At 42.1% G+C, this 26,825-nt stretch overlaps 2 protein-coding genes across 2 annotated transcripts in view; both read right to left on the bottom strand.

Moving 5' to 3' along the window:
- Positions 1 to 1,551: 1,551 nt before the first annotated feature.
- apool (apolipoprotein O-like) lies at positions 1,552 to 9,798 on the bottom strand. Its single transcript, XM_080466394.1, has 11 exons — positions 9,745 to 9,798; positions 8,847 to 8,942; positions 8,639 to 8,764; positions 8,087 to 8,141; positions 7,713 to 7,811; positions 6,411 to 6,502; positions 6,216 to 6,326; positions 5,523 to 5,730; positions 4,668 to 5,399; positions 4,264 to 4,329; positions 1,552 to 2,155 (listed from the first exon to the last, which is right to left on the bottom strand). Exons 1-11 carry the CDS (start codon positions 9,754 to 9,756, stop codon positions 2,067 to 2,069), a joined length of 1,686 nt encoding a protein of 561 aa, XP_080322520.1. The 5' UTR covers positions 9,757 to 9,798; the 3' UTR covers positions 1,552 to 2,066.
- Positions 9,799 to 13,958: 4,160 nt separating this feature from the next.
- The window catches only part of LOC308111274 (connector enhancer of kinase suppressor of ras 2), a gene marked incomplete at its 3' end in the record, with an annotated part of 63,622 nt that continues 50,755 nt past the window's right edge, over positions 13,959 to 26,825 (bottom strand). The window contains exons 14-24 of the mRNA XM_080466124.1: positions 23,552 to 23,589; positions 23,425 to 23,467; positions 22,585 to 22,633; positions 22,122 to 22,294; positions 20,836 to 20,909; positions 20,586 to 20,657; positions 18,176 to 18,246; positions 17,981 to 18,081; positions 16,647 to 17,400; positions 15,604 to 15,866; positions 13,959 to 14,168 (exon numbers count right to left, since the gene is read on the bottom strand). Of these exons, the coding sequence (XP_080322250.1) occupies positions 13,959 to 14,168; positions 15,604 to 15,866; positions 16,647 to 17,400; positions 17,981 to 18,081; positions 18,176 to 18,246; positions 20,586 to 20,657; positions 20,836 to 20,909; positions 22,122 to 22,294; positions 22,585 to 22,633; positions 23,425 to 23,467; positions 23,552 to 23,589 (1,848 nt within the window). The remainder of the gene's footprint in view (positions 14,169 to 15,603; positions 15,867 to 16,646; positions 17,401 to 17,980; positions 18,082 to 18,175; positions 18,247 to 20,585; positions 20,658 to 20,835; positions 20,910 to 22,121; positions 22,295 to 22,584; positions 22,634 to 23,424; positions 23,468 to 23,551; positions 23,590 to 26,825) is intronic.

Below are 26,825 nucleotides of genomic sequence, written 5' to 3'. Positions count from 1 at the left end.
TTAACATTTCTTCAGTATCAATAATCAGTTATTACCTTGTCACTGTCAAAAGTACTTTACATTAAGTAACACGCTACTTTTTAACCCCTTATTTACAACAAAAACTCTCACTGATTAGATTCCAATAACTTTTAAAACTTGAGTTAGAATAACTTACGGGAGTGTGAACATAAAACACAAGTCAGCTGTAGAGATGAACTTTTTTAACCTTGACCGTTTTAAGGGTGTGTCAATACTGAGTCCTTTTGTCTTGTTAAGAAAGCATATTTGAACTCTACCAAACTTGCGTATGATGAAATATGAAATACGATGATGTTAATCCTGTTAGCGGAGCCCTTGTGCAACCCGACTTTTTCAATTAAAAAATCACACCCAAGACTGTTTCGAGTGTTGTAAGGTTTTCTTCATTTAGAACAAAAAAAAACAACATTTCAACCTGAGGATTCCGTCAGAGGGGAAATCGAAATGCCTCTAAAGCATCCAGAGAGGTCATTATCCTCTGTTAAAAAAAACTAAAACATTAGTTTGATCCATCCATTAACTGAATTAAATGATTCTGATGTGGTCCTTGTGTAGCTGCAGATTGAGGCAGAAACCCCCAGGGGAAACAGAAAGGTCCGTGTTAAAACCTAACATATAAGCACTTTAGTCAAACAAACAAACAAAAAAAGAAGATGCATCTGCAAAGCTTACAAATATTATAAAACCCTTGAAAAGGGTGTATCTCTAAAGTACTAACAAATATTGACAGTTTTAATCTGGGAACCATGAAGCTCAGCGGTTTGGTGCAAAAATGATGCAGATTATAAGAAGAAACACCAAAAAAAAACTGGGGGAAAAAAATTGAGTACAAAGTCAGTAAAAGTCATCCTCTGGGCCCCATGAATGGAACTTATCTGCTGATCGTTTCCTTATAGAGTCAAATGTTGTAAGACGATCCTCTGGACTACACGGACATCACAAACTAAACTAACTGAGGCACATAGTTGGGAAAAAAAACAAAGTCAAAGTGTCCATCCTGTGGGCAAAATGTGAGAAATCTTACATTTGTTATTGCGATACAGTATTCTAGAGTATAAGGAGGAAAGTAAAGCGATCCCCTGGATTACTGAACTGACTGATCAAAACAAGGCTGTGGATCTTTTCCGTCAGAGAGACACCCACCCAACAAACAAAAGCAGAAGCCTCCATTGGCTCCAGATTCCAGAGTCTTATTCTGCTTTTCTGTTCTTTTTATTGATATGTGCACATCTCATTTGAAGCGTTTCGGAACAGGCAAACCCTGGATCGCGGGAACCACATCGAGCAATAACATTTGGTTTTCATACCGTCTGGTATTTCCTCCTTCCAAGAGCGAGTGCTACAGCACCACAGAGCAATATAAAGTGTGACGCAGAGCATTTAATCATCTTCTTTCGCCCGTTTTTGAGAGAATGAAAGATGAATGTGAGAAACTCAACATCTTTACCTCGGACGTTAATTAACCGCCTCTTCACTCTTAGAAAAGCTTTGAATGTGGAATAAAAGCAGTGAATAGTTGAAGAGACCCAATCATGAAAAATATAGATTTATTTTCCATAATCAACAAGCAAAGACTGTTGTTGGCGTGATCAACCAGAGATGGTCCGTCTTGTAGTCGTTACTAGCACATGTGCAGTTCTGTCAGCTTCCCAAGCGCATCGGGCTCACTTACAATAAATAAAAGCACCGTGCACTCGTACCTCCAGCACAAACAGCCAGTAACAGTCCAATGACACAAACAGAGAAAAATGCACTATCTGGCATCTGTGAGTGGAAAAAAAGGCATGAGAATAGTTGTGGGTGTTTCTCTGTTTTCTCTCCGACACAAAGCGGCCGACTTACGTGGAATTTCCCGGGGGATTATGAATGATGAGGTCAGATACAACGAGAATGGAAATGTTGATTAAAAGTCTCTTTAACTCAGCTTGCACTGCAAAAACGGCCAATTTCCATTTGACAATGTGAGATGAGACGTAGTGTTTGTGGGACTGGAGGAGAGCTGAGGTTTCTCTGGTGGGGGTCCGGTGGGGGGGGGTGGGGGGGTCTCAGCTCCTCGTAGAGTACAAGTCTGCATCCTCAGGGCTGGACTGGCCGAAGTCCACCAGAGAGGGGTCCGGCTTGAAACTGGAGCCCTCTGGGGGGCAGAGAGGGAAGTGCAACAACATGTCAGTCATGGCCAGGACATTTAAAGAGCTTTTTAAAATTCTAATTGGGTATAATTATACTTTCCCATTTAAAGAGATAGGAAATAAAAGCTACAACATGTTTCCAAAATGTTGAGGTACTTTGTTTTTGATATTTATACCTTGTAATACAAAAAACACAAAAAATTTTAATCTTAACATCTCAGTTTGTCGAAATCAATAATACGTCGACCATAAATACTAAATAAAACATAAACGTATAAAATATAAATTATGAAATGTCTAAAATTTAAAAAAGAAATGATAAATCATAAAGGGAAAATATTTTTTTTTCATTGTATTACTTTTTTTTTTTTTTTAAAGTACCTGCAGTTGTTAATCCCTCAATAATTTGGTGGAATTTCAGAGATTAACTTTCGAAAACACTTTTTAAATATTTATAATTATTTGTGGATAGCTGCAAACACACTTTAAAGCGCTCCCAACGTGGCATTTGTTTGAATAAATTTGATGTAATGTAATTCAATTGACAGAAGATTAAGCAAATCAGCTCCAATCTTCAGATTCTCGCTTCATCATTTAGCTCGTTAAAATAATAAACTGAATATTTGATCTTATTTCTGAACACAATCACGTCAGGATGAACTATAAGTCTCTGAGGGAAACCATGTTCACAATTTAGCATTTTCTGAGGTTTCAAACACCAAACTGATCTAAGAAAACAACCAGAACAACTATAAGCCCCCCAAAAAACTTCCTTTAAATTAACTCCTGGATTCCAGACTGTGGGAACCTCGTAGATTACCAGATTAACCAATTACACCCAAAATAAACATCGAGAGTAACCGAAGCGAAGCCTGAATGTCCTGGAAACCCTCCTGTGACGACAAGATACAAGAGAGAAAAATGTCTGCAGAGGAATATTGATTCTTACCGGCTCGTATTTGCATAAAGACCAAAGCATCGTCGCAGACTTACCAGAACCTCACGTCACCTGGACGTCTTGTGTTCCTTGTTTTATTTTTAGGTCAGAACTAACTCTGTGATCAGACATGTTTTCTTTTTAACATTTTCTGGCATCAAAGATTTTTTTTTTTTTTAAAAAAGGAAGTGAAAAGCCACGAGAACAACGTTGTCGACACACCAAACAGTTTAATAAATCAAGCTGAGTGCTTACTGAGAAATCGGTTTGTGTAAATCTAAATGAGTTTGTAAAAAGTTCCCAGAAGTTGCTCTGACCTTCAGCGAGGGATTTGCAACTTACGCCAACTAAAAGTAAGCCGGGAAAAAAATTTAAAAATAAAAAAAGAGGAATGAACTGTTGAGATGCACCTAATAGAGACGACGAGCCACTCTGGATGAATCAGACAGAGAAAATCTGATTTAAATCTTAAGGTTTGATTAATACGCAGTGGCAAAGCAGAGGTCACAGCACGCGTCCCAATTATTATTATTATTCTGTGCAGCTACTCTGATGAGCTGTTAAAATAATATTGAAGAAAAAAAAATCCACATGTTGTAGGAATTGTGTTTGTAAGCTCCATTATATATAGTGGCCATATGCGAGAAGGATGTACATTTTTAAGGTGATTGCAGTAGCTGGAGTAATGGCTTCCAGCTGCATATCCCACTCCACTCCTGCTTGCAGCTTTACATCAGCAGCGATCCTTCTTTCTAATCTGCCACAAGGTTCATTCACATGAACGTTTTCTCCAAAGTGTGCTATACACCCTAAAAGATGTCAGGTAGGAGTCAAACTGCTCGAAAAGAACAGGTTTGTCTTCATTTACGTCAGACAATGAATACGAGGGAGTAGAACCGAATATACTGCAGCTGTTTCTAGCGGTGTTGGATTTAAATAGACGCCCGCATGATGAAATCTTCCTCCCGTCTCCAGACTGAGTCATTAACACAAGAGAAGTGCACTGTGCAGTGGTTCGGGTGGTTGCTACTCCAGATTACGGCAACATGAATGTACAATAAGGAAAGTTATGAGCGGGTGGAAACCGTGTTTGGGTGATATTCTGTCATTTTAGCCGACTCCCAGTATGTCGTGTGTGTGTGTGTGTGAGGAGCAGATGTCTCCCCTTCGCGTTACCTTTGCTGCTGTCTGCTGCAGACGGTTCCTCAGGTGGAGGCGCGACGGGCTCAGCTGATTCAACTCCTGAGATTGAAAGGAGATTTGTCAGCGAGTTAGCAGCACAGACACAAAAGTGATGAGTGCCTCCACCTCAGAGGAAGCCGTTAAGCACTCGGTAAGCACTGTGTGAGAATCCTAGCTGCCATGCTAATGCCTGCAAGCTGGACTCAATTGAGTGGAACTCCAGTACGCAATTATTTGCTTTTGTGGATGCAAATTAAGTTTTTGCATAAAAGAGCAGAATTTTACATGATTAGTGAAACAACAGCATCTATTTTAACGATAGTGGTAAACAGGGGATTTTTCTCTTACGCTCGCATCACTAATGTTTCTTATAATATGTGACAGGATGTGTTTGATACCTGCTGGCTCATCGGAGGCGTCTGGGGCACTTTCTTCAGAGGAAGGGGCAGATTCGGCTTTGGCAGATTCAACAGGGGTGGACTCGACTGGGGCAGATTCAATGGGGGCAGGCTCAGCAGGGGTAGACGCGACTGGGGCAGATTCAACTGGAGCAGCCTCGACAGGGGCAGGTTCGGCTGGGGCAGATTCAACGGGGGCAGGCTCGACTGGGGCAGATTCAACGGGGGCAGCCTCGGCTGGGGCAGATTCAACGGGGGCAGCCTCGGCTGGGGCAGATTCAACGGGGGCAGGCTCGACTGGGGCAGATTCAACAGGGGCAGATTCAACTGGGGCAGATTGGACTAAAGCAGATTCAACGGGGGCAGGCTCGGCTGGGGCAGATTCAACAGGGGCAGGCTCGGCTGGGGCTGATTCAACAGGGGCAGGCTCGGCTGGGGCAGATTCAACAGGGGTAGGCTCAGCTGGGGCTGATTCAACAGGGGCAGGGGCAGCTGGGGCTGATTCAACAGGGGCAGGGGCAGCTTCGGCATGGGCAGCTGGAGCAGATTCAACAGGGGCAGACTCAACAGGAGCAGGCTCGGATGGGGCAGGTTCAAGAGGGGCAGCTTCTATCGTCTCTGGGCTCGCTGTGGGCTCAGCTGAGCCGACATCAGCCAAAACGTCCTCTGCTGCTTGTTTTGGAGCTTCTGTGGAGGCCGGGGAGGTTTCTGCCTCTGATGGCATCGGACTCTCTACAGGAACCGAGCAAAGAGAAAAGAAACCTTCGCCGTCAGTATCAGTCTTTGTCTGGTGGTGTGTGAAACAAGGAGATGGAGACAGAAAAACAAAAAGACAGCGATCGATAGCTGTAATACCTGAGCCGGTCTCCGTGGGAACGGGGTCAGGGGATATTTCTGAGAGCGTTACTGAAGACTCTTCCTCTGTTATGACAGCACCGACGGGCTCATCGGGGATGGGAGCAGACTCGGCTGATTCCACTTCAGTCTCTGGGATTGTGGAGCTCTGGGCTTTGGTGTCCGTGGTGGAGGTGGGGTCCGACGCAGAGTTTGGCGCTGTGGCTGACTAACAAGAGGAGAAAAATAAAGTGATGACCTGTTTAACAAACTATCACGAGCTTTATCATTTAACTACAAAGAGAATTCCACATTTTATGAAATAATTCAGCTTTAATAAGAACTATTTCCATTAAAACAGAATGTAATGGCTATATAATAATTTTCAGCATTAAATCACAATTTTTCCCTTTTGAGTCACTGAAACCTTTGAGTGATTGTATGAAGCAGAAAAAAGCAGCTTCGGGCAACATTCAAGGAACAGAAAGAGAAAGAATGACATTAGAAAAAGAAATAAATGTTAAAAGACAGAAGGGATTTTTCAGTGAGTAAAATATGTATGGGGAGGAATCATTTCATGGCAAATGAGCCGAGTTCTTTTGGTTTTAGTCATATGCAGTAAAACTAATGGAGTTTCTATTTCGATACTTGCGAGATGAATAAATACTAAACATTCATAATGAGAGTGTATCAGTAGTCAGAATGACTGCTGACCTGTGGTTGAGAAGCAAGGATTTGTTTGGCAGCTGGTTCCCTGGATACAAACACCGATGAAACAGTGGCGCTGCTCCACTGCCCTGCAGCGTACAGCTTCTTACCCGACACCTTGGAAGCACAAAGACAATATCAGAACTGGACTGATTACACATCAGTATTTTACATACTTGCTATTTGAAGGAGCAGCATTACTTTACACAAAGCCACTGCTTGAGCCGGGTAACACACTGATGCTCCTGCACTCATCAGTCCCAGTGGAACGGCCAACTTCTTGAAATGAGAGCCTGAAACACAGTTTTCCACAGAAGAGCAGCGATCGATATACGCTGGCAGAGATTAAACCCCGGGAGCATCGCTGCCGTATTCAGAGGTCGTGTCCAGATGTGGGCATCGAATCATATTTAGCCCAAGACAGGGCAAGGGTGAAATTTATGTTGGATGGTCAAAACTATTCCCAAGTCAAGTCAACTTTTTGCTTGAAATAGGAAATTCTTTAAGCGGTGGGAACCGCAATCTAATCACATTAGCTGCTACTTGGAGGCTGAATGAGTCTCTACAAAGGCAGAGGGACTGAAAGACAAAACCAAACAGCGGTGGGAAAAGTGAAACAGAAACTTAAACCAGTTTTTTTCTCATGCGGTGTGTTTTTGTACCTCTGCTGCCATCTCTGAGTCCGACTTTACTCATTGGCACTCTGATAAGTAACCAAGTATAGTTGAATTTGGATCAAATGTACATTGTTGAGGTTTAAAAGTATAAGTGCATATTCGGTGTAGTGTAGGGACTGATATATGCATCAAAAGTGATGAAAAACAACTATATTAATGTTGTAATGCTATTTTTTCCCCAAGTGTGCAACTGTTGCATCACACAGCTGCATTGGAAATATCCACTGCTTTAGAGGCACTTTCAGTTATCGCTAAAAAAAAACCTTTTAGATGAAATGGTGATAAAATGCTACAAACATTCAAATTGTTTCCTTCGCCTCTAACTTCTTTGGAAACAATGCCATCCGGTCTAACAAACAAGATCAAAAGCATCATGTTTGGCAGGCTGATGAAATTCGATCACATGTAAAACAGGAAATTGAATAGTTCAACAAAATGAGAGTGAAATCTGGGTTTTCTCTCTGTTGTTTACAAGCAGATTTAGAAAAGTGAGTTTCAATTTCAGCTGAATGCGGAGTGTAGCAGTCTGAGCCCAGTGTATAATTACTGCAGTTGTGTGTTAAATTGACTCAACAGGTCAATTTGGAGCATTGAAATGACTACACATGACAGGTTTTACGCCAGTATCAAAATGATGTTCTTTGGATAATATGTGCACATTAAACAAACTAACACATTCATCTTCAGTAGTTTTTGCTGGCCTGCCTCAAATCTGTCAAAAGATGCTGATTCAAGATGTTGCTCTTGGGAGTCCACATAAGGACCTAGAAAAATGAGTTCTGGGGCTTTCACAGCTGCTTACTGTCTCTCAGAAAATGTCTGTTACCTTTCCGTGTCAAGAACATGCCAAGCAGGCCAGCCATGGTGATGGTCCCAAATCTGGGCAGAAAACCTGGGGGTGGGTCTTTCAAGTAATAGAATACATCTGGGAAACAGAGAAGCAATGTCAATATGCTGGGAGATGTTAATTCTGCCGTCTCAGTTAAGAACCACTGTGATCATCAGTGAGAATCAGGCAATCAGCTTTTTTCTTTTTTTTTTTGAATGTGAAACCTTTTTTAATCAGACTTTGTGTAAACATGTGTTGAGAGGTGTGTTGAATGAGTTTAGAACTCTGTTATGCACCAGTGATTCTATTCCCATCAATAATTATATGCTTTATGAAGTTAATGCCCCTGGATGCATGTTTTGTTGACTCACCCTGTCCTGCATGGTAAAGATTAATAGTTCCTGTTTTCACAGAGACACCAGCACCCTGCAGGAAACAGAAGACAGTGCTGAAGCAACTATAAAAGGCCTGTGAGAAAACAACTGCCAAGGAGGCACTGAAGCAGATGCTTCTGAGTAGTGTGATGTGATTTTCCCCTTTTTCAAAGTATCAAACTGTCAAACTCTCACAGAAGACTGTTCGGCTGTAAAACAATATGCATCAATGCTACTTCCTGTGTAACTCCTGAAATGCTGCTCTGCAAAAATCAGACCTGCACAGAGCATCTGCATTGCGTGGGATTGTGCTTTGCAACTGCAAACTGGAGGAACAAAAATCAGGACTTACAAAGAGGCTGCAGGTGCAAGACAAGATCTCTTTACCACAGCTTAACTATTGATCTTTTCAAATAACACCGAACTACATCAATTTTAGCCTTTTTGTATATGTGGTGAGGAAGAAGTGAAGTTAAATCTGCAGAGATATTTGTCTGTGAAGTTTATTTTAATGTGAAGCAGCAGATACATTCAACAAAATGTAAATACCTTAACAGCCTGGTAAACAGGGAGCACGCCCTCTCTGGTTGTTGAGAACCCACTCTCAATGACTCCCGGGCTCTCAGGAAGAAACTTAACCTGAGCAGACGGCGGCAGCGGTGTGTAGATGTTCAGCTGAAGACAGGGAAAAGGCAGCGTGTTATAATGAGACTCGGTGAAATCCCTCGGGTCTGCTCACGTTGTGAGACAGATGTACCTTTTCTCTTCTGACGCCATCGGTGGGAGCTTCTCTGACTGTGTACACACGGATGGAGGCTATTCCCAGCACTGTCGGGACGGCCACCATCACCACCTGGCACAGATCAGAAAAGAAGTAATAGATATCCGTTCATTCATACAACCACATGCCAAGTAACAGAAACAAATGAAGTAAACCCCAAAGACAACATTAGAATAAAAATATCACCACCTCAGTATTTATTCATTAGGTGTAATTGCCAACTTCTCTATGGTCTTTTACAACAAGACATACAATAAATACAACTAGTGGCTGTTTTTTTATTTATTTAAAAGAGCACCATATTTAGTTATTTTTCGATTGTATCTCAACAGCTTGCAGTCGAGATAAGGAGTGACAGGGTGTTTCACAACTGTGTACACACACACACACACACACACACACACACACACACACACACACACACACACACACACACACACACACACACACACACACACACACACACACACACACACAGTGGATTTATAACATCAGGGACCTCCAGTTATTCGGGCTAACACATGTGATGCTAGCATTGACTGAACAAACTGTACGAACACTGTTGTACAGTTTGTTCCTCCTCAAAAACACAATCTATACTTCCACGTGTCAACAGTTTCACGTGTGTTTCATGCAGCAGAGAGGATATTTGCCGGTGGAATTTCTGTTTACACTGTTAGAAGTGAAACATTCATTCAACGAGGCTAATTGTTAGCAGAGCTACTGTCACGCTCCGTAGAAGCTCGTGACGTGACAGTCGACTCCAGCCCGCTTTCGCCACTCAGGAAGACTCAACGCACAACAAGACCTTTCATTTAAAATAGTTTGTTGGCGAAAGGAAAACTTTGCTTAAGAGAAAATGTCAAACATTCACCTTGGCCGCCATGACAGGGCTCCTCCTCCTCCTTTTTCTTCTTCTTCAGTCTGCAGTTAGTTCACGGCAGTTGTAACGTAACACGGTCACATACCGCCATCTGCCTGACAGAAGGAAGAACTGCAGCCCGGATGGGTGAGATAAAACCTTTTCAGTGGTTGCCAACCTTTTTCTTGAGGGACCCGAATGTTTATCTTTCTAAACTTAGGCGACACCACATCTCCTAACTGACTTTCTTGATATCTCCTTTGTTTTACTTTTTTTAATGATTCATATTTCTCTTTCAACTGACGTTTGGCCAATTCCTCTCCTGCTGCACACTTCGCAACCATACATTGTTTATTCTGCATGTTCAAGACACCCATTTCCCTGATGTATATTAAAACTTTAAAATATATATATTTAAAAAAAAATAAGTAGTACACTTTTAATGTAACATTTTAACTTTATAGTTTTGTACTGAGCACCTATGAACATGTTAAATCATTGCTGAAAACATTTCTGCTTCTTGCAGCTTACCAGTGAAGTGGAAATTGTTTTTGTTTGTATATTTGACTTCTGTGTATTATTATAGTTGTTTTCTAAATGCCTTTCCTAATTGTTTATTGTGTTACATGTACCTTTTGTTTTAATGAGCTGAAATGCGATTTTAATGCCTCCTCAATAGTTCATTTTAGAGAGTATCGTGACCGTCGTGAAACAGGTTAGTTTTTTACCCTACCCCTCTCTAAGTGTGCTTCATCCTTTATGTTCATATCATTTCGAAATGTGCTAAACTAAACTATTGAGGAATGAAATATACTGGCATGGTGCAGGATGTATTAAATATCATGTGAAATTGTATGACAACATCATACATATTGTACAGACCCCTTAGGAGTATGTTGGTCAAGACATATTAATTCAGTCTTAATATAATACTGCATGCATGCAAAAAGGAACATGAATTTATGTTATTTGATAGTGTGGGATGTAAGTCTTACCTTGTGTGAATAGTGGACATAGATAATAGTAAGACAACATGGGCAGCTTCAGAAAGAAGTGTCAACAGTCCTACCGAGACTTAGGTATGCAGACTAGCACATTATATGGGTCCTGATCTCATCAATGTTTTCCAGAGCAAATCACTTATTCAGAAAAAACAGGTACATACAATCATCACATAGCTCGTAGTGCAGAGGATTCAGTTTATTGAAGTCAAAGTTTAACAACTCAGGTTTACAATCTGTATTTTTTGTAATATATATTCATATATATGAAACCAAAAAAAGGCTACTTTAGGAAGAATAAATGTCATTTTCTTTCTTTTTTAATATCATCTTTAGTCAGTTTAATGTACAGAATAACAGTAAGCTAATATTATCCTTGAAAAAGAGCAATATGTTCCTTTTTTTAATGTCGCAGTGCAACTTACATCTTACACACCTGTGCAATGTACCATGAGGTGTACACCCCTGAAAGAACACACAGTGGAATCTCCCTTCTCGGCCTGTTTCTGCAGGTCTGCACACACAAAGATCTGGGAGGGATAACACAGTCAGTGCCTACAAATTCGAAACTCTCAGTAACTCCTTAATCTACAGTATGTTGCCTGCTCTGCGGAGCAGCGGTTGGAGAAAGAAGACCAACACTACGGATGAGAAACGGAGAGAAGTCTGCCGACTGAAACTGTATTCTAACTTTTCTACAGTTGTGTGTGTGTGTGTGTGTGTGTGTGTGTGTGTGTGTGTGTGTGTGTGTGTGTGTGTGTGTGTGTGTGTGTGTGTGTGTGTGTGTGTGTGTGTGTGTGTGTGTGTGTGCGTGTGCGTGTAGGTTGAAGTCAGTCCTTTGTTGCCAAAGAGAGGGTTGGGAGGCACAGGGAAAGTGCTTGCATCATTTAGTTTTCTTTGTGGTACTCTCAAAATGAAGCGTTGTAAAAACATGAGCTATATCTCTGGGCTATGTTGGAGATCTTGTTATGGGCGTGACGCGATGGAGAAAAAAAACCTGAACTCACACAAGAACTACAGTGAAATATGAAGATTTTGAATACAGGTAGTGCTGGGTGCAGCAGGTGCTACGCATGTCTCTCAGGGTCTCGAACACTGGGGGGCACCGTTTAGTCCTTGGCCTGATATTGCAGACGAAATGATTCATCTGAGTTTCACAGACGTGACAGTCCATCTGACGTAGAGGTCTATGGCTGCCCAGTATCAACCATATGCTCGGAGGGAATGTGAAAATAGCTTATGTTTGAGAAGAAGCTATAATTGGTGTCTCTCAGGTACGGTTTCTGAAAGCCTTGTGTCGGTCTGTCTATGCATAAACAAACAAAACAAAACAACAAAAAAAAACCTCATCAAATTGAAACCTCCTGTTTGGGTGCTGAAAAGGAGGATCTGCATCACATCAAAGGAACTGAGTGGCAGGAACAAAAGGCCTCCCCCAGTTGTTGTACAGTGTGTGTCTTCGAACACTACCTAATGAGCAAAAGAAGACAGTAGAACCCATGAGCATAGAAATCAAAAGTCATTCCTCAACAGTACTTTTGCATGTATCATGCGCTACAAGTGTAATTGTCTTGCAAACGTGAAGACGAGGATCAAAATAAGAAAAGGAAGGAACACAAATGATCCACAGTATTTTTACCCTGTCCGTTCAAAACCAGCCGCAGGCCTTGTCTCACATGCAACACATCACCAGGAGAAAGGTCAGCCGAGATGTAAACCAGTAAAAAAATAACTGTCAGTCAGCTGTCAGTGATGGTCGTTTTATCGTTTGCCTCCGAGTTGTTCAACTGCTAAACACCCTGCGTCTACAGAGTGAAGAGGGGGGGACACTGCAAAACCTTGGCATAGAATACATCATACTTTACATTATATCTATGACACAAAACGTAAATAGATTTATATATTCTTCTATGTTTAAATATATTTGTAGACTGTACACAAATCTTTAGAAAATGAGACGGCAAATGCTTTTACCTGATATTTGAACAGCGATGGTAAAGAGGCCGATGAGACATAGACCCTGTGATGCAGCCGATGAGATATAGAGATATAGAAAGTGCATTCTTTGTAGTGAGTGACTCCTTTTTGAAAAGAACTCTCTAGCACTCGCATTCACTGTTTAAAGAAAGGAAGAAAGAAACAAAAGAAGAAGAAGAGGAAAAAAACGAAAAGAAAAAAACTGTTTTGCACCCACACAAATACATACTCTCTGTCTTCCCTCCGCTACCTCTAGAAGCATATCACAGTGGTAGTGGAACGCAAACATTTACATCAGTATACACAGCAGTATACACATATACACAAGTCTTTGAGGACTGGAGAGAGAGAAGGGGGATGAGGAATAAAAAAATTAGGGAAGGAGGAGGAGGAGGAGATGGAGGGAACTGCAGATGTGCACTCTGTCGGAGGATCCTCGTTCTGCGGGGACTTCGCGTCGCTTCACAGTTTGAAACAGTGTGTGCACCGGGCCGAGCGTGATGGGTTCTGGATGACGCTTGTTTTCATGGGTTCCCAGAGAAAACGGCCAGAACAGATTAACCAGCGTCCATTGGCTACCTCTCGCGGTCTCACGGAGAAGTCACCCGTGCTGTCCCGCCTACGCTTGTCCCTTGAGATCAACCTGAAATAACAGTGAGGTCCCTGTAACTCAACAAGATGTGCAATGAGAAAAGAAGAAAAATAAATACAGGGAGAGAAAGGGGGAGAACTGGTGGCTCTGGGTGCAAAGTTCATCGGTACAAAAGTACAGTGCTGTGGTGAAAAGGATTCTCCTCTGTATTGCTGCTACATAGCTCCCCCCTGCCCCCTTAAACTCAACAAAAAAACAAAAAAACAAAAGCAAGAGAATACAAAGGAACCGGCGTGTTAAAAAGTCTCCTTTTTTCCCCCGTTTTGCTCGACAAGCACGTGGAGTTTATGCTGAGTTCCATAGACAAAGGAAGGTTAATGCTTTCTGTTCAGGCATGCAATAGGCACCCTGTGGGGTCCTCGGGATTATCAAAAGTTCATACACGCAGGTCTCAGACTGTTCCCTCTATGATATTTACACATCTTACAATGTGTGTGTGTGTGTGTTTGTGTGAATGCGTGCTCAGAGTGGCGATCAGGAGAGAGGCTGTAGCTCAGGTGAAGCTATGTATGTATGTGTGTGTGTGTGTGCGAGTGTGTGTGTGTGTGTGTGTGTGTGTGGTGTGTAAGTTCAGTCTTTGTCTTCCCGTCCCTCGTTCACACGTGCGTCTCGATGAAGGAGTGTGTGTGGGTCATGAGAGGTGCTGCCAGCGGGGAGAGCTCGTCCTGTCCGTTGGTTCCGGGGCTGAGCTGGCAGATGTCCGAGTAGAGCTCGCTGTGCCACTGCTTCCACTCTCTGAAGGTCTGCGAGCACAGGCCCGGGTCCTCCAGGAGGGCACAGATCACAGACAGCTCCGACTCTTTGGCCTGCGGGAGCACATACCAGAAGTTGAACCCAAACATACCAGCCACAAAAAACATCAGGACACTGACCTCGGACAAGGACCTGGACTCGGACCAGGGAATATTTTGTTGTGAGGCGACAGTGCTAACCACTACTCAACCATGCAACTCCCTTTAGAATGGAGAAATATCCAACAGTATGTATGGATGTGCAAATCCTTCAAACCTCTCGTTTTAAGTTTTTTAATTGAATTTTACTTGTTTTTTTTTATATAATAACAATGAAATGTAAAATCTGAATCATTTTCATGGTTATTTAATAAATAATATGTCAAATTCTCATCACCAAAATGTGTCCAAATCTTCGTCTGCTTTTTTTGGGGGTTTTCAATTCTTTTCAATCCAAATTAAAAACAAACACGCAACAAAAGCCCTGTATCATGTGGGAATGTGTGTTCAACAATAGAGATTATGCTTTTGTCTGCACCTAATTTTCTTAATCTGTAATCGTATTTTTTCTTCAGCGAAACGATGGGACTCTGTCTGTTTTACAGAATCAGTGTGAACCTTTTATTGCCCGCTGCAATAACCTAACTGTGCAGGACAAAGACAAACTGGGACGTCTGAATGTGGCCAGTAAAACCCGGTCAAGAGACAAATAATCTGCAGAGCCACTGAACAAATCCAGCAACTTGATCCGTCTTTGTTCTTCACTCCACTTTCTTTATTCCTTTAGAGAAAACTACAAGACACAAGCTCATCGGTTTATGCTGTTATCAATCTGCAAACAGCAAAATCATTCTAGCACACTTTTTCTTCATTGCTAAGTTGTTAAACACTTTTAATTTCAATGGTAGTCTTACCGAAATGTATCTGTTTTTTTTTTTAAATATATACTGTATATCTATGTGGATTTTCTGACTTGCAGGGTTGCTTTTAGTATATGTACAGGAACATTATATACTCTGTATATTAAAATAACAGCACTACTTTTAATTGTGATGATAATATCCTCTGGTGAAAATAAGTAGGAAAAACATCAGATATAACGTAAAATTATATAAAATAAAATTTTAAAAAGACTTGAAATGATTCAGTTCTGAAATATCATGAAGGTTGACAGTGTACATTCAATTTTGGGAAATTTCAACTTTATTTCAACAATATTTTAATGTATCATTTTAATTGCCAGCACAGGTAAATAGTGTAACAGTTGAAAGAGGATATTGCAAATAAATTAAAAAAACACTGTCATATATGACGTCCGTATGAGATCAGAGCAATTTAAACGAGGCACGAGGCTGAAAACCAATAAGGATCTTTAGTGCACCAATTCATAGAAACAGATGAGTCTGAGGTGGTTCTTCCAAAAACCAGTGCTTGTGTACACAGGTTATCACGTCCAATCAGTTCCTGGATTATCGTCATAAGATTAAGAAACAGCCGGTGCCAGTGTTACCTTCAAGGTGCTGCGCAGGGCTCGGACCCTGTGCAGCCTGTCGTTGAGCAGCGGGTCCCTGGCTCTCTGGGTGAAGCAGCGTCGCAGCTCCTGCCTGCTGCAGGGCCGCGGCTCTCCCAGGGCGGTGACGTTGGCCTGCTCCAGCGCCCGGTACAGCTGCTCCAGCCCGTCCAGCTGCTCGGGCTCGCGGCCGTCAGACACCCGCCGCTCCCTCCCCTCAGAGACCCTCCGCTCTCTGCTCTCCACTCGCAGCTCCCGCAGGTCTGACCGACAGAGACGACCGGGACGGAGGGTTCAATAAAGGAGTGACAATTTCAATAGAGAGGAAGTATTCAATTACAATTCATTCATGTAATTAGATTGTATTTATTGGTCATTTAAAATCTACATCACAACTTACACTTTTGTGTGTAATAAAAACATAAATAGTTATCATGTGAAATAGATTACGTACGCTAAGTTAAATTTTCTTGATCTTTTCTGAGCTCAGCACTGATCCCTGAGGTTTAAAACCCCTGCCTTGAAAGCTTTGGTGAAAATGAAAATATAGGGAAGTAAATCATTTAAAGCAAATCAATTTAGCTGGAATAAACACAAATAAGTCTGTTTGTCTCAATTTAAGTCTCCTTGCTCTAAAACGAAGAGGAATAGTTTGCAGTTAATCTAAAAAATGTTTGACTGGTTATGACCTTTACTTCATTTTATTTATTCTTTAGATTTTACCAAGTCTATTCAGTTTGAAGATCCACTATATTTCATAAGGTTTGACTCTGATCACAAGTGCTGAGTCACATTACTTTTGTGAAGCCTAAATGGAACAGTTCACTTAAAGTTTGTTTTAACAAATTTAATTCACTGATCATGAGGAAGTAATGTCATTTTCCTTAGTTCACTCTGGTATTTCGGCTGCTGTCTGGTTGACGTGAGGCATCACCTGGTCTTCAGGATGAGAACCAAAATGACCAAAAACACAGCCTGTGTCCTACTTTTTCATTGAATTCATTCATCTGTCGTACAATCCAGAGTTTGTGTCCTTTTCTTACCCTCGTCCCCTTCCAGTAGGTCTGCAGCCTGGCCCTCTGCCTCCTCATCCTCACTCCTCTCCTCCATGTGAACTGAAGAGTGTAACAGCTTCCCCGGCATGGGGTCCCTGTTCCTGGGCAGACTTTGGCTCCGCTGCTTGTGGGATCGCCGGTGTGTGTGGCTGTGTGTGTGCGGGCCCCGCTCCAGAGGGAAGGGCCCGTCCCGGTCTCTGTCTCTCTCCGCTGCATGGTGTCTCCGTACGGGCAGCGTGGCCTGCCTGCGCCTCTCTGGGGACATCCCCTGTCTGCCCAGACCGCCGTAGAAGCCCATCTCCCCGGCCATGCTCCCCATCAGCCCGCCGTACTCGCTGTCGCTCGGGGCGGTCTGGAGGAAGTGCAGCCCGGCGCTGGTCAGAGGGGTCTCGATGAGGTCCTGCCAGGAGCGGCGCTCCCGGTGGGAGGAGCGGCATCCCGAAGAGTGGGTGCTGGTGCTGCCCGTGCCCGTGCCCATCCCCATCCCGTCCCCGCGCTGGTCCTCGGCGGAGGAGTGGGAGTGCGTGGACTCACTGGAGAAGTGTCGGCCGTGCTTGGGCTCCGGGAAGGGGCTGGAGGAGTTGACCTGGGGAGGGAGAGGGGAGGTGGAAGAGACCATCTGTGGAGGGATGGGGGAGGTGGAGGCACTCATCGGTGGAGGGAGCGGGGACGGAGTGGAGCGCATGAGGCTCATGGAGCTCACTGAGCGGGGCAACTGGTCATAACTGTGGAGGAAGTTAGCCTGGATGGGCCGAGGGGTGAGGGATGAGGGATGAGGGATGAGGGATGAGGGATGAGGGATGAGGGATGAGGGGTGAGGGATGAGGGGTGAGGGGTGAGGGATGAGGGATGAGGGGTGAGGGGTGAGGGATGAGGGGTGAGGGGTGAGGGGTGAGGGGTGAGGGATGAGGGGTGAGGGGGTGACAGTGTGAGCACAGATACAAGCAAAACACGCAAAAACAAGGAGGAGGGCGGCGAGAGGACAGGAGGAGGAGGAAGACAGACGGGGGGGAGGGTGTGTGAAGGAAAGAAAGAGATCAAAAGATGAGAGCAAAGAAGCAATGAGATGACTGGCGTGACTGCTCTGAGTGGAGATGAAACGCCACCTGGTGGTCAGACTGTGCAGGTTCTGGCAGCAGAACGCAGACATGACGGTCTTGGCTGCTTACAGAACCAGATAGTCTGATGTTTTATTAATGCTGAGAGCCCCGGTCTATGCAGCTCTGCAGACTGTGGGGCTTTTAAGAATAAAATATTGCATCAGAATGAAGCAGAAAATAAAAGTTGACGAATGTGCGTTTGTGTGACTGTGTGTTACTCACTGATGGTGTGCGATGGTAGGTATCACAGAGGGATGATGGTCCCTCCTGCTTTAAGGTCATTGAGCCGTCAACCTCGTCTTGATCGCTCTCGCTCCAGTAATCTGACAAGAAGATAAACACTCACTTAAATATTAGCAATTAATTCTAAAAATAACCCAAATTGAATTAGGGTTTGGTTCTGCCAATCTATCTCACCTTCATCTGGGCGAGGCACCTTATCGTCGGGTGTGTAGCCGATAGCCGCGAGTCCCAGCCGGTTCATCCACCTAATGGAAAGTTAAAGCGGATTGACAGGAATGTTTGAAGAGGAAGAAAACAGGAGAGAAAAGAAGAGGAAAGAAGGATGGGTTATATTGGGTAAATGGTGGGTGATGAATAAAAAAAAAAAAACCATCTCAGCCTAAATATTTTACGTGGTGTCCCTTTGACACACAGTTGATATCCGTCTAACTGACTCCATCCCCCCGATGAGAAGAGCAAAGCTTTGAGATGATTAGACAGACGGATGCAGAATGATAGAAATGATAATCCCGGGTTTCTTCCTCTATCAACAGCGTCCTTTTCCTGCTCAGGCATCCGTTGCAGTCTCCACGTCTCCATCACAGATCCCAGCTCGTCCTGTGTGTCCCCCTGCAGATGCCTAATAATAAGGCCGCTGCTAAGAATAGAAGCTTCGTCTTCACGCGAAGAACAGGAAACTTATCATATTACTGGAGGAAGCGTCTAGCCGTGCTCCATCATCCCCCGAAAAGATCTAAAAGTAATACATCAAACCAGTTTTATTGTGTAATCCTAGCCCGAGATGACCTAGTCCAAAACTGATGAGATATTTCATCGTGATGATCAAAATCAAACTATATATCCAAAGTTACTCTTGCATTTAATGAAATTGTATCACAAATACTCTTAAAAACAAATGTGTGTTTTACATTTTCTAGTGTTCCATATTTAAATGTTCCCAAACAACTATTGCAATAAAAACATACCGATGTAAGTATTACCAGAAAGTGTTTTTAATGTAAAGTATAAATACTGGTTTGACCCCTCTATATCAAAAAAAATTATTGTAAAAGGGTTTATCAAGTACACATTTTTTTTCTCCACAATGCAAATCCACTGCTCTTCGAACAGTTTCCACTTCATACCATGAACTCATAAATGCTTTTTTTTTTTTTTTTACTTACATTTGTTAGTAATATTTTGACCTGATTTTCGTCCTATTTCTGTGTAATGTCTTTTGGAAAATATCCAAGCTGTAGATAATGTGTGTTTCCATTGAATAATCAAGTTTTCATTCATTTCTTTTCATCACGATTTCTTCTTCGCCTTAACAAACAGATATTTTCAAACTTGCTGCACACAGGTTGTAACTCTTTGGTGCCCCCCAGTGGAGGCTTTGGAAGCTCCTGATGTTGAATTTGTTGCAAATTCTATTGATTTCAGATCATTTGTACATCTTTGGAAAGAAAGAACAGTATGAAAAGTCAAGAGTAAAAAAGAATCAATGAGCTTTTCTTCTAGCGAGCCAAAACATTTGAGAAACCTTTCTTTTGAAATGAAAAATTTGTTTTAATGTATTGTGTCAAATGTTTGAAAAGTAGACCTGAGTGTCATCTGCATAGCAATGAAACTGGATTTATTTTCAGAAAATATGGTGAAGACAATGAAGAGGATGGGACCTAGGACAGAGCCCTGAGGGACACCAGAAGAGAGGGGAGAAGGCTGGGATGTGACTGAACTGAAAGCTTCCAGAGAGATGAGATTTTGTAGTTTTTCATTAAGTTTTCAATGGTAAATAATACATTTGAAGCACAGACACAAACAAAGAGGTCCACTGAGAAACAGTTAACCATTATCCAGCAGGGTTTGAACCAGAAACCTTCTTGCTGTGAGGCAACAAAGCTAAACATTTCTCCACAACAAGAATCCTCCCCATGAATCGGCAAGCTTTCAGGAAGTCCTTGTATGAATGTGTCTTTACTGTAAGTGCTCCAAAAAGCTCAGAGAATTTAATAACGCATATCAAGCTTTTCCTCGCTTCCTTTTTCTGTATGTCAACACCTACCTTTTCACACACGAGCGTGTGCAGAACAGCGCTTTCACACATGAGCCTCCGAGCACAGTATGGAAGTCAAATATAGCCGGTTAATTACTCTCCCCCAATTATCTCCCCATGTCATTGAGGAGAGGTGTGGATAATTAGAACTCATCAGATAGCACTCCTGCAAATATCACTACGATCTCTCTCTCTCTCTCTCTCTCTCTCTCTCTCTGTCTCTCTCTCTCTCTCTCACACACACACACACACACACACACACACACACACACACACACACACACACACACACACACACACACACACACACACACACACACACACACACACACACACACACACACACACACACACACACACACACACACACTCCTGTGTTGAACAACAGAGGGCCAGGTTCATGCCTTATTCATGCACAGCGTTGTGTTGGTGGGCTGTAGCCTTGTGTAAACTTGATTCACTTGGTTAAAATATTCATGAAAGGACACGTGATGTCCCTAGTCTCTAACTACTGTCCACATTAAGACACACACACAGAATCCCGCTCACCTGTTCATTTCCTCAAGACAATCTGTGGCGAAGAAGAAGCTCTTGATTTTGGGATGACAGGCTTTGAAGGCGCTGCAGTCAGTCGGGGAGGAGAAGGCTGATTAGTGCTTTTTTGTGTGCACACAGCAGGTTCGTGTGTGTGTGTGTGTGTGTGTGTGTGTGTGTGTGTGTGTGTGTGTGTGTGTGTGTGTGTGTGTGGATGCAAAATGTGCTTGATTAGTAATTTTGGCGACATGTGAGGGACACTCACAATTTCCGTCTGCACTCTATGGCTCGGTCTATTCTGAACTCGGGGAGGCTGATGAAGCCCTCAGCCTTCTCATCCTGCAGGCACAGACAGATGGAGAGTGGTGGTACATCATCAACACACAGAACAAAATGTCATGCATACTGATAAACCATAAACCAGGATAGTAATGCTGTAGTTGAGCATATGAAAAGAACATAAGTTGTTTATATTGGCTGGAATTAAATCCTTTCGCCGTTGAACATAGAAAAGGTCGACCAGGAATAGCTATAAAATTCAAATTTGATTAAAAATATATATATATATCTTTTGGCGTGGATGTGCCCTTTACTACAGAATATTGCAGATTTACTTATAATCCGTTGATTAAAACTCTATTTTACAATGACTTCCTGCTTTGCATGGATGTCATTTTCCTTTATTGATGAAATGGGTTAAACTTGTTTGGATTATAGCTGCAACAATTTGATGATTAAAAATTCTCAGAACAAAAAGGTGTCATAGTGTGATAGTTCACAAATGTGACAATTATTGGCTTTCTTTGTAAATTTTTCATTGATATTGTAAATCATGTACATGTCGGTTTCTTTTAGTCGTATTCATATTAAATTGATTCTGTACTTTACCGGGTTTCAATCTACTACTGGAGGTAAAACCATAAATGAATAAATCCTAAATTCTCACAAAACAGATTTACAGCTACAAAGGCAACACACTGACTACTGTGCACCAACAGTATTAGATTTAATTTTAGTGTTAGAGACAATTCGGCTGCTCTCATTTACAGACGTCACCACAGAACTTCAAAGCAACTTGCCCTATAAACCTTGATAGTTTTTACACGGCATGTGGTTAATGTTGCAGGATTCAAACCCGGGTTCCTCACCCTCAAGTTCAAGACTTAATCTGATGCACCACAACATAATAACAATCAACATTATTCAAAATGTTTACATCAATAATGCAACAGTCTTGAGCAGAAGAATTAAAAATTCATAGAGAATCCATTGTCAAATGCATTTATACTTTGTTACGGTCTCTTTATGAGCATCTTATATGTTTGTTATATGTTTGTATTTTCATTCTCATCCTTTATTGATTCCCATATTGTTTTTACTTTTTACACGAGTGTTATTTCCTATGATGAACAGTCTGATGTCTATGATTAAAACCGATTAAATTTCCTCTGTAATATTTCCCTTTGTTTTGTTGTTGCTGAGGGTTTCATTAGTTTTGTTAATACAATTGCTTCTTGAAAGGCTGGAGAAAATGTCCAGAGTTAGTCTTACGTTTTGGTTGGTGTACCAGTAGAGACAGGACTCTTTGAGGATGAACCAGTACTTTCTCCATTTTTGGGTGAAGTAGCCTTTAGCGTCTTTTTTCTTCCACAGCCAGCCCTCACAGTCGCCATGGCCCAGGTCCTTACAGGAGATTCTCCTTCGACTGGCACTAGTGAGTGAACCTGCAGAGGACAGAGAAGAGTCACTCTGTGTCCAAAAGGACATGGACAATTGTTTCAAATTGTCAAAACACGGCGTATCAGAAACAGTGATCAGTGAGTTAAATGAAGAGGGAAAAATGATGGCATTCTCAATCCTTTTTTGTATAATATAATGTAAAATTCACAAGTCTAATGCCCTTTTACCCTTCAGAGGGTAGTTGTGATCCTCCCTGCAGACACACACACACACACACACACACAGTGCTCGAACCATCATTCGATTACCAGGAAGGATGCGACAGAGGGCGTACCTTTACTTCTCTTTTTGGTTTTCGTTCTTAAAGAGGTGTAATGGAACGACTGGAAAAGACAGAGAAGAAAGACGTCAGATTAAAGTCTTCAGCAAATGAAAGTGCTTGATTTTCTCAGTGACTTTGGAGGCTCTTCCCCCCTACAGAGGAGCAGCCAGTTCACGCTGCATGTTTAGCTAATTAATAATTTCCTCAGGTGCACAGCAGCGAGGACTTCAGACAGGGAGGAGGTCTGAAACCTCCGCAGACAGGAGGTGACCTCCAACCTGTGATGCAGCACTGAAGCTTGCACCGACACTACACCACAGGCCAGTGGTAGATTAGATATTTTTTTATTACCTGAAATAATATAGGGGCTTAAATAGAAACCAGCTACTTCGATGTCATTTCTGTGCTAATAGTTGCTTGTATTTTCTCACACCCTTGTATAGCACGACTGGATAAGCCTACAGATATATTTATTTATGCAACGAAGACAAATAAATGTGTGTTTACAGTCAACCGAGCTGACTCAGTGTATGCTAAAGGCTAATGAGTGATAAAGCTTCCCATGTCACGGTAGCCTGAATATGGAAATCAATCCACCTCCTGCGACTGTTATCTTTAATTCAATTATTACAGTCCTGAATGGGTTTAATCCGAGGCATCTCTGCTGTATGTTCAGCTATTATTTGGACACAATTGATCTCCAGGAAACAGCGGATGCAGAGGCTGGGAGACTCCTGATGAATCCGAAGCCTCATTAAAATGGGTTTGAAGTCACAGAGCTTCCTGGAAAATACAAATATCACGCAATGATTTCAAAAATGTATATAGAAAACTGCAGCATCAGACCTGTACCTTCCTCATGGAGGCCGCTCCTGAGCTCCCTGAGCCCGAGTACCTGCAGAGAGGGCACGCAGGATTGAATAGAACCACAAACTAATTTAATTTGTCACAAAATAGGAGGTCGCAAACATGAACTCACCTGTCTGTTGTGTCTGCTCGCAGTGTGTCTGCACCTCGCTGAAAGGGAGAAACAAAACAACACATTGAATAGCTTCTGAAAATCATTCAGACATTCACAGACACAAACAACACATTTACCCAGTTTATAGTTCTCTCCGGATACCTGCAGTGCCATGAATAGTTAGATATTTTAAAATTCATCACGACATTTGCAAAAGAAAAAATATTTTGACATAGTTTTGTCACTTTGCAGCAAAAAGTATCTGGCTTCTTGGGAAAGTAACCCTCTCAACTGGCATGTCTTAATATAGCGCACATAGTGGTATTATTGTCGTGTTCCTGGGACCCATCAGCTGAGCTGTCGGCTCTGTGTGGGTCAGTCTGATGACTGATTCACCCATTAAATTTGAAATTAATGAGTTAGATCAGCCAGTTGGAAGTCAAACGGTGGTAAACGCGGTTTTTTTTTTTGAGTGTGTTTGAGTTGCTCAGCTGTTATTTAGATGGGTTATGAATGGGGGTTTTGCAATAAACTAAAGTTATTAAGAAAAGGCAGTAAGAAGACTTGGAATCAAAACAGCTGAGATTTAACTATCAACATGCAGAAGGTAATGTTTACACAGTATATAATACATATTCAGGTACAGCCGATACAGACTGATGTTAATAGTGACAGAAACCAGAAGTGTTAAAGACAGCAGCCTCCACTGCCTCAAATAGTGACATTATAGCAACCTTTTAATTCATAACATATTATTCCCAACAATAGTCTCATGGTCAACGGTCAAGTGCTCAAGCAACAGAAATACCAAAGTGTTGGTAATAATACACCTAATAATCAAAGCTGATTTACATCCAGTTGTAATAAAGCACAGAATTATTTAAAAAAAATGTGTCTTAATGAGATTTCACACAATGTAGCTTCCAATTGCACTGATTTCTTTAAAATCAAACAATTTTGGGCTCATTAAAGGTTTATATGTGTTTATTTTGATTTAATCACATCTGGTGCTGTAAGAAACCTTCACTACTGTGATCACTGAAGTGATCGAAGCATCGCAGCCCAATTAAACCGGCCTTCATTTATCTGTTCCCGTGCACTTTGGTCACTTTTTTGATAAATGAATGGAGCTACTTGAGGACATGTTTGTGTGCTGCGGGGATCTTTGGATCCTCAGGCATAGTGTGAAGAGATCATTAGGAGTGTTTCTTGTTTAAGAGCGGAAGGGCTCAGTCAGTGTGTCAAGGGCACCATTATTTCATAGCCCGACAAAGCTTCGGCTAAATTCTGCAACACTACTAACGATGAAAGCCCCTTTGCTACAGCAACTACGTTACATGGTGCTTCATCTCCGGCCTTCGCGGAAGAAAATCCAAGTACAAGAGAAAGACGTCACGTCTCTCTGTTGCTGTTTTGCATTGATTGTGAGGAATGATACAGAAAGAACACAATCGGGTCGCTGAGGTCTGCTTGTTAGTGAAGGATAAAGATAGCATACTTTCGGGGGCACCGAATAGATATGAGTCACCGCCATGAGAAAGACGCTGCTCAGAGGGTTAGAGAGGGCTGGTGTGAGCTAAGCTGTTTGCGTGCCGCTTTTGTGTGTGTTTGCGTGTGCTGTGTTTTAAGCACAGTCTGTCAGCTGCACTTGTAATTGGTCTGGCTGATGCTGAGTCATATACCTACTCGCAGGGGTACGTGCTTCGGTGTGTGTGTGTGTGTGTGTGTGTGTGTGTGTGTGTGTGTGTGTGTGTGTGTGTGTGTGTGTGTGTGTGTGTGTGTGTGTGTGTGTGTGTGTGTGTGTGTGTGTGTGTGTGTGTGTGTGTGTGTGTGTGTGTGTGTGTGTTCAGAATAAACTCCTGTTTAGACTCTGGTGTGTCTGAGGAGATGGGGATATTAGGATGAGTTAGGATGAGTCGTGAGATGGCTGCATACAAATGCACTCCTGTGAGAGCGACTGTGTCTTTGTGTAAGCCTGTGTGTGTTCGTGTGTGTGTGTGCGTGTGTGTGTGTGTGTGTGTGTGTGTGCGTGCACAAAACGCACTACACGTAACAGCTACAGAGGGGCGTGTTCCTCACTGTCACTGTCCTTCTTATCATCCCTGATGTTGGCAGCCATGCAATAACACTTATCATTCTCATTCTCTTTTGTCTCCTCTACCCGAGACCCTTCACACACACACACACACACACACACACACACACACACACACACACACACACACACACACACACACACACACACACACACACACACACACACACACACACACACACACACACACACACACACACACACACACACACACACACACACTAACACACCATGTGTGAATCTGAAGACACCATGACCTCTCATTCTACCACAAACACCTGCTGCGAACACTTTGTTAGAAGTAAAACTCAGATATGAAACAATAAACTGAACGAACTCTGACTCCAACAGAGATAGAGGAAAAAAAAAAAAAAACCTCTGGTTATTTCGGAGACAACAATCAGCGATAATAACGGGTAATAACATACTAACACTCTGATGGTTTGTCTGATGACTTTTCATTTTGAGCACGTCGGAGCCATTAGCAGCATGTTTTAATGTCGCCGTTTGCTTTCTTCTGCTTCTCTTTTGAAACTGTCCTCCATTGTTTTCTGATCCTGTGGTTGTTTATTGCTCCGGATCCAACTTATTGACAAATCATTCAATACTCGTAACTGCTGCTTCCTGTATATGGCCTCATGTCTGAGTGTAGTCGTGCAGGAGAGAGGGAGAGCTTTTCCAGAAACGCTCATTAAATATCTTTATTCTAATGAAGGTCACTGAAGGTGGCAATTCACAATAACAGTCACTTATTTCTATTCTCATGGTGAAACTAAAAAGTCTCATACATTCTATTTAATCCAAATTTTGATAATTGTAGACTTAGGCGAAAAAGAAAAAGAGTCATATCTGAAGAAATATTGTAACTTTTTGATGCATTTTCATAATGTATAAACTGAAATCAACAATAAAACAGAAAGTTTAGTTTATGTGTCAGAAATGTTAAAGAAATATGGAAGCTACATGACTTGTGTACATACACTGGAGTATCTCAAGAAGTACATTTCCTACATAATTGAATCCAAACTTCCATGTAATTTACCTCTATTCTACATAAACTGAAATATCGGGATTGTTTTTTTATGGTATTCTTAATAATTTCAGCCTACGCCTTATAAAATCATGTATCTCCAAAAGGTTTTAGGGTTTATATGTATTTTCACTGTGAAAAATCTGCCATGATATTTTGTTTTTAAC

Source organism: Lipophrys pholis, assembly GCF_963383615.2.
Source record: "Lipophrys pholis genome assembly, chromosome: 6".
Taxonomy (NCBI): domain Eukaryota; kingdom Metazoa; phylum Chordata; class Actinopteri; order Blenniiformes; family Blenniidae; genus Lipophrys; species Lipophrys pholis.
This window is presented reverse-complemented; position numbering and strand designations above follow the sequence as displayed.

Excerpts from the sequence above, each read along its gene's own strand:
- apool (XM_080466394.1), bottom strand. Across the intron at positions 8,765-8,846 it reads ATGGCGTCAGAAGAGAAAAG|CTGAACATCTACACACCGCT; the intron begins GTACATCTGTCT and ends CCCTGTCTTCAG. Across the intron at positions 2,156-4,263 it reads TGCAGCAGACAGCAGCAAAG|AGGGCTCCAGTTTCAAGCCG; the intron begins GTAACGCGAAGG and ends TCTGCCCCCCAG.